The sequence below is a fragment of the Lagenorhynchus albirostris genome, chromosome 2, assembly GCF_949774975.1.
Source record: "Lagenorhynchus albirostris chromosome 2, mLagAlb1.1, whole genome shotgun sequence".
Taxonomy (NCBI): Eukaryota; Metazoa; Chordata; class Mammalia; order Artiodactyla; family Delphinidae; genus Lagenorhynchus; species Lagenorhynchus albirostris.
Genome location: NC_083096.1, coordinates 118,609,753 through 118,626,240, shown reverse-complemented (window position 1 = coordinate 118,626,240; position 16,488 = coordinate 118,609,753). Strand labels below are relative to the sequence as shown.

Below are 16,488 nucleotides of genomic sequence, written 5' to 3'. Positions count from 1 at the left end.
TTTCAGCTACATGACAAATTCTGAAATTATTACCTGAAAATATTTGATATTTTAATTACACAGATTTAGATTATTACCTGGACACTATTTTCTTGTGTTTGGTGAAGTGGTTTTACATGAGGTAATGAAGGCTGAGTTCCTAATTTTCTATCCAAAAATACTTCTTTGCTGCAAGCATAACACCATACTCGAAGAGTGGTAAGGTTCACAGTTAAATAATGCTTTGTCTCCTGTATAATTTCATGGGAGAGAGGGAAGAAGAGTCAAAATTATAGTTGAAAACCTTTCAAAAGACCATAGAAGATAAACTGCTGGCCTTTGATGAATAACAATATACTCAAAAGAGAAAATTTAAACTGGAGCACCAAAAAACCATTTTTTAGATAAATTGTTAATGCATAGTGAATAGTAACAATATCTAAGCCTACTCCAAAAGTTATTCTATTGTCATTTTTCACCACTATTCATCATAAAGATAAACACAAGAGTTATTATAAGACTCTGCTTTGCGGTTAGCAAGTAATTATAATACAAGAAAATTGACAATAGCACAGTTAACTGTTCCAGGAGATCAGAATGGCAAAAGAATATAAATGACATGAATCAAAGCACAAAACAGCTCAAGCGATAGTGAATATGATCTTGGATATACGAAACTCCAGCCTTTCTCAACTAGAGTTCTGCAGGAGAATAATGCCCTATAGACAATGATCTGAGTAACTATTTTCTCAATTCTCCCAAGAATGGTACAGAGTACCACCATTCTAGATGCACCATAGAGAAGTAAATTAACTATGTACCATGATGCCTGAGAGCCTTAATTAATTCTCTTGAAGAACCCTGGTTGAGAACGGTTAATGCTGTAGAGATAAATATGAACAAGACAGTTCATTCTCAAGAAAATGTATAGTTTAGAATGGGAGCTCTATCTAATCTGTAAAAGAAGCATGCCAGAATTACACACAAGCACCAAACAACCAGGGTGACGTAGAAATGGGACTCCAGTAAGGAGGATGTAGAGAAAAAGGTATATGAGTTGAGACTTGAAGTCAGTCAGGCCCTGTCATAGCCTAGGCTTCTATTCTTGACTTCAACTTCCATATCCTACTATTATCTTCAGCTACCACCTCCATACATCTGGAGGTACATTTCTTAAATCACTACTCTCTTAATTACAACCTCTTTCTAATACTTCCCCTCCCCACCTTTTTATAAGCTAAGATTTAACTCGTTTATTAAAAAAAAAAAAAGAAAAACGGACAAAATTTTGAATTACAACTTAATGTTGTATTTGCTTTCCCTTTCTTTCAGGCTCTCTTTAAAAAATGTCTTGCACGAAATTTTTCTACATACATACCTGAGAATGTATGGTGCTATGATCTATTTGTGATTCACCACAGCCAACATATGAACATCTATTCTATAAATAATTATATAAAAAGGAAAATTAGGTATTTTATAACATGTAAGTTTACAATAATAGCATTACATTTACAATGAAGTTCTGATCACATGGTTTAACAGAAAGATTAAATGACTTCCCAAGTCAGTTATTTTAACCAAAAGTTACTAGGCACAAAAGAATATAACTGGAATATTTATAAGCTAAAAGATATGTCTCCGCTAATAAAAGGTGAGGGTAAAATATTTTAGTGATTTACCAAACTCTGCAAAAAGCACTGTAAGTTAAAGCCCAAAGTTTAAAGTTTAATTTTTATAATCGATAATGATCTTCTTAAAGTATGTTCATTTATGAAGTCCTCTAAGTGTCAAAAAAAATCTTCTAGTTAACCTTGTTCAGATATAAATTTTTATATCAAACTTTTGAGAAGAAACATACACATACCTCCAGGCACGCCCAAAGGTTTGGTCCTCTGACTTTACAATCCTGACAAGAACCCTATGAAAGGAAAATCACACAGGCAACATTACCGTTACATAAATACAGCCAAATATACACATTCACTAATATCATATATAAAAAATTTGGATTCATGAACATAGAATATTGTAGTAATCTACAGAAAACACATATCTGGGAGAAAAATGAATATGATCTTTTAAAGGATTTTTTAAAGGAAGAAAAAAAGCCCTCTTTCTTACATGAGATTTTTGTATTAAATCTTCTTTAGTTATTTCACCAACTGAATCCAAATGCGGACAATGACCTCGAAAAGCTGACATTTTGTTAGAAATGTTTTCCTGTTTCTCAAGGCTTTCCAAATGAGGTAATACCTACAGAAAAATTGACCAGAAAAGTCAATTTTAAAAGTGCTAATATATTAAAAATTATTAAAAGATAAAACAAGAAGCATACATGTTTATAAGTTTGCCCTACAAAAGTGTATATTTTCAAATACATCTAGGGTACTTTCACAACTGAAGTTAATTTCAACACTGGAAGTTTCTCTACTAATAAATAATCATTTTATTAAAATTGATACCTATGACTCAATGTAAGTTTGTTTCTCCATTACTTTTGCTGCTTTTTCCCCTTTCTCCCATTTCATTTTTTAGAGGTAAATAAAAGGGAAAAAACTTCAGGTTATTCAATTTAAGTATTTTTATCCCTTCTTATTTTTCGTTTAAAAAGATTAACCCTTAGGCTAGAATTGGAATTGAAAAGAAAAAGAATTCAAATGGAAACCTTCATTTTCACACTAGCAATAGCCCACTGATGATATAAATGAAATAGTTTGGTATCCTAGCAATAAACCAGCATAGTCAATTTATATCAGAGTTTCTCAACCCTGGCACCACTGACACTTCAGGCCAGATAATTCTCTCTTGTGGAGGGTTGTCCTGTACATTGTAAGATATTTAGCAACATTCCTTCTTCTACCCACTAGGTACCAGAACACCCTCACTACTACCACTCTGAGCTTTGACAACCAATGTCATTAGACAGTGTAAAATTATGTCCTCTGGGGACAAAGTCATCCCAGGTTGAGAACCACATTATCATATGATCCTTCCAACAACACTGAGATAGGCACCATTATTATCTTCATCTGCATATAAGGCTAATAAGAGAAGAAAACCTAACTGAGTTCACATTGTTAACATAGGATTCAAACTAGGATTTGAATCCACCTATATATCTCATGGGTAAGAGCCAAGGACTCTAAAGTCAAATAGACCTGAAGATTCCAGTAAGTGCTGAATGTCGTACTCCTACCGTAAGGGTTAAATGAGGTAGTGCATGTCACGTGTGTAGCACATACTACACATACACATAAAACTTTATTAGGCACTCTGCATCATCCCTTGAGGTTTTTTTATATGACCAGTAAAGGTCTCAGACCTCCCTCCCCTATGAGACAACCAGTTTAAGACTGAGGTAGTTTCCCAAATCAATAATAATTTTCCTAATATTCTTCAGGAGTTTCCTCAATTCCATTAAAGTAAACAGAAGGCAAAGTATTTTGCAATCCCAGTGAACTTAATTTCCTCCAAGACATCACAATGTACTGTAATGTCACTAAATTTTATCTACCTCTACTTTAAATCTTATGAATCATAGAGCAAACTTATACACTGCATTCAATGCCCAGATTATCTTATGAATGGTTTAAGTGAGTGATTTCCAAGTAAACATCTCAAGTCTAACTCAGTAAGGATTTCTAGGTCGTCTTTGGACTGCACATTCTACCCATCTATCTATCTATCACTGTGTTGGGTCTTCGTTGCTGCACACAGGCTTTCTCTAGTTGCAGAGAGTGGGGGCTCTCTTCGTTGCGGTGCGCAAACTTCTCAATGCAGTGGCTTCTCTTATTGTGGAGCACGGGCTGTAGGCACGTGGGCTTCAATAGTTGCAGCACAGGGGCTCAGTAGTTGTGGCTCGTGGGCTCTAGAGCACAAGCTCAGTAGCTATGGCACACGGGCTTAGTTGCTCTGCAGCATGTGGGATCTTCCCAGACCAGGGATCGAACCCGTGTCCCCTGCACTAGCAGGCGGATTGTTAACCACTGCGCCACCAGGGGAAGTCCCGGATTGTACATTCTTAATAACAGGGCATTTTATGAACTTTCATTCATCTTTGGGTTTGAGAAAATTATTTGGGAAAAAGTTAAGAAACTTTCTAGGAAAGAATAAACAGTTATAAATGTGCTGAAATATTAACACATTAGAAAACACATTAAATAAAAAGCTTCTATCAAATCAAATCAAATGATAAGTCCAATATTATACTGCAACCTACAAAATACAACAGGAATAACACTGGGGTTGATATTGAATAAGTCATTATTTATAAATACCACATTACTACATAGTATTACATAAGCCATGCTCCTGACTTTCAGAGCATGAAGTTAAACTTAAAATAATTAATACTTTCCATTTTTTATTTATGCATGGAGGACGGTTTCCCACCCACCTCTCACTTCCTTTTGTAATTAGATATCTTTTCCCTCTTATCCAAATACTCCCACTTGCAACCATAATGGAGTGACATGGACTAGATTTACCCTCTCAAGTAAGTAAGAAACCAGACCAAAAAATATAAAATAATGGTTTTCAGACACAGACACTGGATAACAGGTACTGCAGGACACTGATCCATAAGAAGATAAAAACAAGGTGACTACCCCAACTTACTGCCTGGAGAGAATTTCCTTCTAGGCCACAGTACAGGTAGAAGAAAACCCAAACAGATTTTGGTGATCTCTCTAAGTTGAAGAGACAGAGTTGAAAACTCAGGGAGGCCAAGTTGAGTAACAGACAGTAAAGAAGTGAATAGAGAGCAAGTGAACTCTGGAGATTCGTAATGGGCTACCATTATGTTTTCAACCAGTACTGATGAGCATGTGCCTGTGATTAAACTACCCTATGAAGGGGAAAGAACTATTGGAAAGGAGCAGGTAGAACAATTCTCAAAGCCAACCCAGGTCTGTCTGTGTTTCCACCAGACAGAGTTTAAAGATTTCATAATACAGAAGGAATAAAATAGCATACTCAGAAGGGTATCACCTTAGTATTGGGAAAAAATTATCCCTAGAAGAAAGACTACTTTGGTTCTGCCTTCAAAAAGTTCAAAAGAGAGCATTACAGGGTCAAACTGTTCCCAAGGAATTTAACTGTGCCTCAGAAAAAAAAAATGAACATTTAAAGGAATGAAAACAACCAGCACCTGACAAGGTAAAAATCAAATGTCTGGCATCCAATCAAAAACTATAAGATATACAGGGGCTTCCCTCGCAGCACAGTGGTTAACAATCTGCCTGCCAGTGCAGGGGGCACAGGTTCGAGCTCTGGTCTGGGAAGATCCCACATGCCGTGGAGCAACTAAGACCATGCGTCACAACTACTGAGCCTGTGCTCTAGAGCCTGCAAGCCACAACTACTGAGCCCACGTGCCACAACTTCTGAAGCCCACACACCTAGAGCCTGTGCTCCACAACAAGAGAAGCCACCATAATGAGAAGCCAGTGCACCACAACAAAGAGTAGTCCCTGCTCGCCACAACTAGAGAAAGCCCACGCACAGCAACAAAGACCCAATGCAGCCAAAAATAAACAAATTAATTAATTAATTTTAAAAAACTATAAGATAGGGCTTCCCTGGTGGCGCAGTGGTTGAGAGTCCGCCTGCCGATGCAGGGGACACGGGTTCGTGCCCCGGTCCGGGAAGATCCCACATGCCGCGGAGCATCTGGGCCCATCAGCCATGGCCGCTGAGCCTGCGCGTCTGGAGCCTGTGCTCCGCAAGGGGAGAGACCACAGCAGTGAGAGGCCCATGTACCGCAAAAAAAAAAAAAAAAAAAAAAATTATAAGATATACAATGAAGGAAAATCTGACCCTCAGTGGGGAAGAAAAACTCAGGGACCCAGACATAAGACAGATGATAGAATAAAGGATACAAATGATAAGGAGAGACATGAAAGATAGGGAAAAAAAGAAAGACCCAAATCAAGTATTTAGATGTTAAAAAAAAAAATTTGAGGTGAAAAATACAATGGATGAGATTAAGAGTAGATAAGACAAGGCAAAAGAATAATGAACTTGAAGACACAGCAAAAGAAACTATGAAACACAAAGATGGGGAAACTTAAACAAGAGCATCACTCAGCTAGATGGAAAAGTCTGAACAGGATGAAAACTAAAAAACCTACAAATTGAAGCAACACAAGATATAAGAACAAATAAAACCACAGCGTATCAAAAACAAGTTGCTTAAAACCAGTGACAGGACAGACATCTTAAAAGCAGCCCCAAAAGACCCAGAATGTATACTAGAAACAACATAAGCTGGAAGGCAGAGGAGCAACATCTTTACAGTTTACTGAAGGAACACTGTCAACCAAGAACTCCATACCTAGGAAAATATCTTTCAAAAACTAAGGCAAAATAAAGACTGCATTAGACATAATAAAGCTGAAAGAATTTATCACCAGCATACCTGCACTATAAAACCTGTAGGTATGCTTTAATAATTTTCTATATAAATCATACACAAATACACATACAGAGATATACATGGCCATCTTTTTTGTCAATAATATTTTATTTTTTCAATAATATTTTAAAAGACATCCATTTATGTCAAAATTTTCATGGATACATACGAAATGCATTCACACATGGATGCATGCATTCAATCAATTCTTCTAATAATAGACTTTCACTTTGCTTCCATATTCTGCCACTAAAAAATCCATGTAAACATAATGGGTGGGCTTTTATATTTGTATTACATGGGCCAATTTATAAAAAGAGATTTTACAATATTACTTTCCAAAAATGCTATAACAATTCATATTTCCACTCATAAGGGAATACCATTTTCTGTACATCAACACCGTTTTCTATACTAGTAAAGGTATTACTGGCTTTCTTTTTTTTAACTGTTGTCATTTGATGGGTATGCTGTTATATTTCACTAGTATTTAATTTGCATTGTCTTGACATGCGTGGCTAGCTCAGTCAGTGGAGCACAAGACTCTTTAATTTGCATTACCTTGACAACCTGTGAGACTGTCTTTTCATGAATTTTATAGCCTCCTAGATTTGTTATTTTATTTAATGGCTCTTTAAATCTTTGCCCTTTTTACAATTGGGTTGATAGCCTCTTCTTGTAAACAGAATCCTGTCTTCTATACTGCAACCATTTTTCAAACTTACTATTTGTCTATTAAGTTTTTAATTTTTAATTTTGATGAAATACACGTAAGTTTATCATCCTAACCTTTTTTTTTTTTTCCTCGCGTACGCAGGCCTCTCACTGTTGTGGCCTTTCCCGTTGCGGAGCACAGGCTCCGGACACGCAGGCTCAGCGGCCATGGCTCACGGACCCAGCCGCTCCGCCGCATGTGGGATCCTCCCGGACCGGGGCACGAACCCGTGTCCCCTGCATCGGCAGGCGGACTCTCAGCCACTGCGCCACCAGGGAAGCCCATCCTAACCATTTTTAAATGTACAGTTCAGTAGCATTAAGTACACTCACACTGTTGGGCAATCAATCTCCAGAACTCATCCCATCTTGCAAAAGTGAAACTCCACAGCATTACACAGCAACTCTCCATTCCCCCTCCCACCAACCGCTGGCAACCACCATTTCACTTTCTGTCTCTACAAATTTGACTAGTCAGGGTACTTCACAAGTGAAAGAGTATTTTCTTTGTGATTTATTTTACTTAGCATAATGTCCTCAACGTTCATTGATTTTTATAGCTTGGGCCAGAATTTCCTTCCTTTTCCAGACTGAATAACATTCAATTGCGGTGATATCTCACTGTGGTTTTGATTTGCATTTTTGCAATTAGTAATGTTGAGCATCTTTTCATGTGCTTGTTAGGCATTTATTTATATACCTTCTTTGGAGAAAAGTCTATTCAAGTACTTGAGCCATTTTTTTAATCGAGTTTTTGCTTTTTTGTTGTTCAGTTGTAGGAGTCCTTTATGTACTCTGGATATTTAGCTCCTTACCAGATACACGATTTGCAAATATTTTCGCCCATTCTATAGGTGGCCTTTTCACTCTGTTGACTGTGTCCTTTGATGCACAGAAGTTTCTAACTGATATAATCCAAGTTATCTATTTACTACTTTTGTGACCTGTGCTTTTAGTGTCAGATCCAAGAAGTCGCTGCCAAATCCAATGTCACAGTTCCCTCCTCTATGTTTTCTTCTAAGAGTTTTAGTTCTTATGTTTAGGCCTTTGATCCACTAAAGTCAATTTTTGTATGTTTGTGTAAGGTAGGGATCCAATGTCATATTTTTGCATATGGATATACAGTTTGCCCAATACCCTTTCTTGAAAAGACTGTTTTTTCTCCCACTGAATGGTCTTGGCACTCTTGACAAAAAACATTTGATTAGGGGATACTTTACTAAGATGGTGAAGTAGGCAGACCCCGAGCTCACCTCCTTCCGCACACACACAAAAATTACAACTATTTACAGAGCAACTATCTATGAGAATGTCCTGAAGACTAGCAGAAAAGATTTTCCAGAACTAAAGATATGAAGAAGGAACCATGAAATAGACAGAAGGAGCAGAGATGCAATATAGTCAAGACCCACACGCCTGGGTAGGCAACCCACAAACAAGAGAATAATCACAATTGCAGGGAATTCCCTGGTGGTCCAGTGGTTAAGAATCCACCTTCCAGTGCAGGGGACGCAGGTTGGATCCCTGGTTGGGCAACTAAGACCACACATGCTGCAGGGCAACTACGCCTGTGCACCACAACTACTGAGCCCACAAGCCACAACTAAACTAGACAGCCTGCACACCACAACTAGAGAGAAGCCCACGCGCCACAATGAAGAGTCCACGTGCCACAAGGAAAGATCCCACGTACCATAACTAAGACCAGACACAGCCAAAAATAAGGAATATTAAAAAAGAAATCACTACTACAGAGTTTCTCCACAAGGAGTGAAGGTTCTGAGCCCCACACTGGGCTCTCCAGCCTGAGGGATCTGCACAGTGAAAATGAGCCCCCAGAATATCTAGCTCTGAAGGCCAGCAGGGCTTGAGTATGGGAAAGCTGGCGGTCTGCAGGAAACAAAACTCCACTCTTGACTGGCAACCTCTACAAGAGGCAGCACCTGGCAGCCAACCAGGCCAGGGGCCAGCCCCAGCCACTAGCACACCCACAGCAGTCAGCGCTGCCACAACAGAAGACCCCACAATTGCCCCTTATTTGATAAGGGATCAATATCCAAAATATACAAAAAACTCATACAACCCAACATCAAAGATGCAAGCAACCTGATTTAAAAACGGGCATTTTCAATAGACATTTTCCATAAAAGACATACAGCTAGCCAAGAGACACATGAAAAGATGCTCAGCATCACTAATCATCAGGCAAATGCAAATCAAAACTGCAATGAGATATCACCTCATACCTGTCAAAATGCCTATTATCAAAAGGACAACAAACAAGTGTTGGTGAGGATGTGGAGAAAAGGGAACCCTTGTGCCCTGTTGGTGGGACTGAAAATTGGTACAGCCACTATGGGAAACAGTATGGAAGTTTCTCAAAAAATTAAAAATAGAACTATCATATGATCCAGCAATTCCACTTCTGCATACTTTTCTGAAGAAAACAAAAACACTAATTCAAAAACATACATGGGCATCCCTATGTTAATGCAATATTATTTACAACAGCCAAAATATGGAAACAACCTAAGTATCCATCAACAGATGAATGGATAAAAAATATGTGGGGTGTATACACACACACACACACACACACACACACATATACACAAAATGGAATACTACTCAGCCATAAAAAAGAATGAAACCTTGCCATTTGTGACTACATGGATTGACCTAGAGGGTATTATACTAAGTGAAATAAGTCAAAATAAGAAAGACAAATACGTATACATGGAATCTAAAAAACAAAACAAAAAGGAACACATAAACACAGAGAACAGGTGGTTGCCAAAGGGGAAGGGGTGGGGGCATGACAAGAAAAAAAAATTAAAGTAACTTCATGAGGTAATGAATGCTAACTAGCTTGACTGTGGTAATTACTTTCCAATGTATGTTTATATGAAACTGCCACATTGTACACCTTATATATAAAAATTTTTGTCAGGGGCTTCCCTGGTGGCGCCATGGTTGAGAGTCCGCCTGCCGATGCAGGGGACACGGGTTCGTGCCCCGGTCCAGAAAGATCCCACATGCTGCGGAGCAGCTAGGCCCGTGAGCCATGGCCACTGAGCCTGTGCGTCCGGGGCCTGTGCTCCGCAACAGGAGAGGCCACAACAGTGAGAGGCCCGCGTACCGCAAAAAAAAAAAAAAAAAAAAAGCCTAAAAAAATTTTGTCAATTATACCTCAGTAAAGCTGATAATAGATTTTCTTAAAATATGACTATATGTGTGCGTTATTTTGGGCTCTATGCTTTTCCATTAGTCTATATGCCTACCTTAGTGCCAAAACTATTGTGAACTTTCTTATGGTACGCTTTATTATTAAAAGTTTGCATTTATAAAACCAGACAGATCTCATTCTATAATAGCATCTGAGTTTCCAATCTTAAGGTTTCCTTCACCCTAATTTATAGAGTTAAAGCTGTAGAATACCCTTAAATTTTTTTTTTAACAAGGCTTTTAATCTATCTGGAGTTTATCTTAAGACAGGAATCCAATTTTATTTTCTTCCAGATGGGCAGACATTTGTACCAGTGCCTTTATTATACAATCAACACATTTCCTACTGAATTATAATCCTATCTTTATTCTTTATTAAAATTGGCACATAAAATATTTCTGGATTTTCTATTTTTTTTAACTCATCTGTCTATGCCCGTATTATATTAATCTAATTCAGAGACTAATATTCTACACAGAATAGTTTGATAACTGTAAAAACATACTTCCTTCACTGTTCCATTTCCATTTCCTTGTCTACTCTCTAAGTACACTAGGCAACCTGATAATTTTACCTCTTCTGTTCCAATATTACTACCAGCTATTTAATTTTACTGTTTTAATGCATTTATTAGAACCTCTAAAGGCAATCTTGAATATAAAGGTGACTGTAAGCATCCATGTCAGGGTCCTTATATTAATGTTTTACCATTTAGGATATCTGCTATAATTTTTTTCCATTCTTAGTGTACTTACATTTTTAAAATCAGAAATGGTCTTCTAAATTGAAGTACAGGGACTTCCTTGGTGGCACACTGGTTAAGAATCTGCCTGCCAATGCAGGGGACACAGCTTCAAGCCCCTGCTCCGGGAAGATCCTACATGCCATAGAGCAACTAAGCCCATGCGCCACAGCTACAGACTCTGTGCTCTAGAACCTGAGAGCCACAACTACTGAACCCCTGTGCTGCAACTACTGAAGCCCGCGTGCCTAGAGCCTGTGCTGTGCAACAAGAGAAGCCACTGAAATGAAAAGCCCGCACACCACAATGAAGAGTTGCCACCGCTGGCCACTAGAACAACAAAGACCCAATGCAGTCAAAAATAAAATAAATTAATTTTAAAAACTGAAGTATAGTTGATTTATATTATTATATTAGTTAGAAATGGTATTAATGAACTCTATCAAATGTCTTTTCACGGCGGAGTCAAGATGGTGTACTAGGAGGACATGGAATTCACATCTCCTCACAATTAGGGCACCTACCAGGCACTGGTGGGGGACCACGGAGACCTAAGAGGATGGGAGGAACCCCCAGCAACCATCTTGCGGGATCTCAATTCCCAGACTGGCGGTCGGGCCCAAGCTCCCATGGTGGGAGTTCCAAGTCAAACTCACTGGACTAACAGAGAACTTCAGACCCCAGGGAATATTAACCAGAGTGAGGCCCCCCAGAGGTCCTCATCTCAGCACCAAGAACCAGCTCTAACCAACTGCCTCCAACTCTATTGCTGGATGTCTCAGGCCAAACAACCAGTAAGACAGGAATACAGCACCATCCATCCATCAAAAAAAAAAAAAAAGAAAAAAGAAAAGAAACGACAAAAAAATATGTTACAGGGCTTCCCTGGTGGTGCAGTGGTTGAGAATGTGCCTGCCAATGCAGGGGACACGGGTTCAAGCCCTGGTCTGGGAAGACCCCACATACTATGGAGCAACTAAGCCTGTGAGCCACAACTACTGAGCCTGCGCGTCTGGAGCTTGTGCTCCAAAACAAGAGAGGCCACGACAGTGAGAGGCCCGCGCACCTCGATGAAGAGTGGCCCCTGCTCGCTGCAACTAGAGAAAGCCCTTGCACAGAAACGAAGACCCAACACAGCCAAAAATAAATAAATAAATTTAATTTAATTAAAAATATATATATATATGTTACAGATGAAGGAGCAAGGTGAAAACCTACAAGACCAAATAAATGAAGACGAAATAGGCAACCTACCTGAAAAAGAATTCAGAGTAATGATAGTAAAGATGATCCAAAATCTCGGAAACACAAGGGAGAAAACACAAGAAATATTTAACAAGGTTCTAGAAGAACTAAAGAGGAAACAAACAGTGATTAACAACACAATTACTGAAATTAAAAATACTGTAGAAGGAATCAATAGCAGAATAACAGGGCAGAAGAACAGATAACTGACCTGGAAGATAAAATGGTGGAAATAACTACTAGGGAGCAAAATAAAGAAAAAAGAATGAAAAGAATTGAGGACAGTCTCAGAGACGTCTGGGACAACATTAAACGCACCAACATTCAATTTTAGGGGTCCCAGAAGAAGAAGAGAAAAAGAAAGGGACTGAGAAAATATCTGAAGAGATTACAGTCGAACACTTCCCTAACATGGGAAAGGAAATAGTCAATCAAGTGCAGGAACCACAGAGAGTCCCATACAGGATGAACCCAAAGAGAGACACTCTGAGACACATATTAATCAAACTATCAAAAATTAACTACAAAAAAAAATTAAAAGCAGCAAGAGAAAAGCAGCAAATAACATACAAGGGAATCCCCATAAGGTTAACAGATGATCTTTCAGAAGAAACTCTGCAAGCCAGAAGGGAGTGGCAGGACATATTCAAAGTGATGAAAGGGAAAAACCTACAACAAAGAATACTCTAGTCAGCAAGGATCTTATTCAAATTCAATGGAGAAATTAAAACGCTTACATAAGCAAAAGTTAAGAGAATTCAGCACCACCAAACCAACTTTACAACAAATGCTAAAGGAACTTCTCTAGGAAGGAAACACAAGAGAAGGAAAAGACCTGCAAAAACAAACCCAAAATAATGAAGAAAATGGTAATAGGAACATACATATTGATGATTCCATTAAATGTAAATGGATAAATGCTCCAACCAAAACACATATACTGGCTGAACAGATACAAAAACAAGACCCATATATCTGCTGTCTACAAGAGACCCACTTCAGACCTAGGGACACATACAGACTGAAAGTGAGGGGATGGAAAAAGATATTCCAGGCAAATGGAAATCAAAAGAAAGCTGGAGTAGCAATTCTTGTATCAGACAAAATAGACTTTAAATAAAGACTATTAAAAGAGACAATGAAGGACACTACAAAATGATCAAGCGATCAATCCAAGAAAATATAACAATTGTAAATATTTATGCATCCAATATAGGAGAACCTCAATACATAAGGCAAATGCTAACAGCCATAAAAGAGGAAATAGTAACACAATCATAGTAGGGGACTTTAATATCCCACTTTCACCAATGCACAGATCGTCCAAAATGAAAATAAATAAGGAACAAAAACTTTAAATGACACATTAAACAAGATGGACTTAACTGATATTTGTAGGACATTCCATCCCAAAACAACACAATACACTTTCTTCTCTACTGCGCATGGAACATTCTCCAGGATAGACCATATCTTGGGTCACAAATCAAGCCTTGGTAAATTTTAGAAACCTGAAATCATATCAAGTATCTTTTCTGATCACAACACTATGAGAATAGATATCAATTACAGGAAAACAACTGTAAAAAATACAAAAACATGGAGTCTAAATAACACGTCACTAAATAACCAAGAGATCACTGAGGAAATCAAAGAGGAAATCAAATAATACCTAGAAACAAATGACAATGAAAACAATGATGACCCAAAACCTATGGGATGCAGCAAAAGCAGTTCTAAGAGAGAAGTTAAAAGCAATACAATCCTACCTCAAGAAACAAAAAAAAAATCTCAAATAAACAACCGAAACTTACACCTAAAGCAATTAAAGAAAAAAGAAGCAAAACCCCCCCAAAGTTAGCAGAACGAAAGAAATCATAAAGATCAGATCAGAAATAAATGAAAAAGAAATGAAGGAAACAATAGCAAAGATCAATAAAACTAAAATCTGGTTCTTTGAGAAGATAAACAAAATTGATAAGCCATTAGCCAGACTCATCAAGAAAAAAAGGGAGAAGACTCAAATCAACAGAATTGGAAATGAAAAATGAGAAGTAACAATAGACACTGCAGAAATACAAAGGATCATGAGAGATTGCTACAAGCAACTATATGCCAATAAAATGGACAACCTGGAAGAAATGGACAAATTCTTAGAAAAGCACAACCTTCTGAGACTGAGCCAAGAAGGAACAGAAAATATAAACAGACGAATCACAAGCACTGAAACTGAAACTGTGATTGAAAATCTTCCAACGAACAAAAGCCCAGAGCCAGATGGCTTCACAGGCGAATTCTATCAAACATTTAGAAAAGAGCTAACACTTATCCTTCTCAAACTCTTCCAAAATATAGCAGAGGGAGGAACACTCCCAAACTCATTCTATGAGGCCACCATCACCCTGATACCTAAACCAGACAAAGATGTCACAAAAAAAGAAAACTGCAAGCCAATATCTCTGATGAACATAAATGCAAAAATCCTCAACAAAATACTAGCAAACAGAATCCAACAACACATTCAAAGGATCATACACCATGATCAAGTGGGGTTTATTCCAGGAATGCAAGGACTCTTCAATATATGCAAATCAAACAATGTGATACACCATACTAACAAACTGAAAAATAAAAACCATATGATCATCTCAATAAATGCGGAAAAAGCTTTCCACAAAATTCAACACCCATTTATGATAAAAACACTCCAGAAAGTAGGCACAGAGGGAACTTACCGCAACATAATAAAGGCCATATATGACAAACCCAGAGCCAACATAGTTCTCGATGGTGAAAAACTGAAACCATTTCCTCTAAGATCAGGAACAAGACAAAGCTGCCCACTCTCACCACTATTATTCAACATATTTTGGAAGTTTTACCCACAGCAATCAGAGAAGAAAACGAAATAAAAGGAATCCAAATGAGAAAAGAAGAAGTAAAGCTTTCACTGTTTGCAGATGACATGATACTATACATAGAAAATCCTAAAGATGCTACCAGAAAACTACTAGCGCTAATCAATGAATCTGGTAAAGTACCAGGATACAAGATTAATGAACAGAAATCTCTTGCATGCCTATACACTAATGATGAAAAATCTGAAAGAGAAATTAAGGAAACACTCCCATTTACCACTGCAACAAAAAGACTAAAACACCTAGGAATAAACCTACCTAAGGAGACAAAAGACCTGTACACAGAAAACTATGATGCTGATGAAAGAAATTAAAGATGATACAAACAAATGGAGAGATATACCACATTCTTGGATTGGAAGAATCAACATTGTAAAAGTGACTGGACTACCCAAAGCAATCTACAGATTCAGTGCAATCCCTATCAAACTACCAATGGCATTTTTCACAGAACTAGAACAAAAAATTTCACAATTTGTATGGAAACACAAAAGACCCCGAATAGCCAAAGCAATCTTGAGAAAGAATAACAGAGCTGGAGGAATCAGGCTCCCTGACTTCAGACTATACTACAAAGCTACAGTAATCAAGACAGTATGGTACTGCCACAAAAAACAGAAACATAGATCAATGGAACAGAATAGAAAGCCCAGAGATAAACCCACGCACATATGGTCACCTTATGTTTGATAAAGGAGGCAAGAGTATAAAATGGAGAAAAGACAGTCTCTTCAATAAGTGGTGTTGGGCAAATTGGACAGCTACATGTAAAAGAATGAAACTAGAACACTTCCTAACACCATACACAAAAATAAACACAAAATGGATTAAAGACCTAAATGTAAGACCAGACACTATACAATTCTTAGAGGAAAACACAGGCAGAACACTCTATGACATAAGTCACAGCAAGATCCTTTTTGACCCACCTCCTAGAGAAATGGAAATAAAAACAAAAATAAACAAATGGGACCTAATGAAACTTAACAGGTTTTGCACAGCAAAGGAAACCATAAACAAGACAAAAAGACAACCCTCAGAATGGGACAAAATATTTGCAAACGAAGCAACTGACAAAGGATTAATCTCCAAAATATACAAGCAGCTCATTCAGCTTAGTATCAAAAAACCCAATTCAAAAATGGGCAGAAGACCTAAACAGAGATTTCTCCAAAAAAAGTATACAGATTGCCAACAAACACATGAAAAGATGCTCGGGCTTCCCTGGTGGCACAGTTGTTGAGAG

The 16,488-nt window shown here is 37.8% G+C and overlaps 1 protein-coding gene across 6 annotated transcripts in view; it reads right to left on the bottom strand.

Moving 5' to 3' along the window:
- Positions 1-16,488, bottom strand: part of USP33 (ubiquitin specific peptidase 33) — a 71,337-nt gene that overhangs the window by 41,474 nt on the left and 13,375 nt on the right. For 5 of the 6 annotated variants that reach the window (XR_009538897.1, XR_009538899.1, XR_009538898.1 and 2 more), the window contains exons 2-5: positions 2,104-2,235; positions 1,847-1,900; positions 1,358-1,420; positions 78-230 (exon numbers count right to left, since the gene is read on the bottom strand). Coding sequence is in view for 2 of the 6 variants with exons in the window: in XM_060139721.1 (XP_059995704.1) it covers positions 78-230; positions 1,358-1,420; positions 1,847-1,900; positions 2,104-2,184 (351 nt within the window). In the remaining 4 variants the exon portion in view is untranslated. The remainder of the gene's footprint in view (positions 1-77; positions 231-1,357; positions 1,421-1,846; positions 1,901-2,103; positions 2,236-16,488) is intronic. The other variant, XM_060139723.1, reaches the window with a different exon arrangement.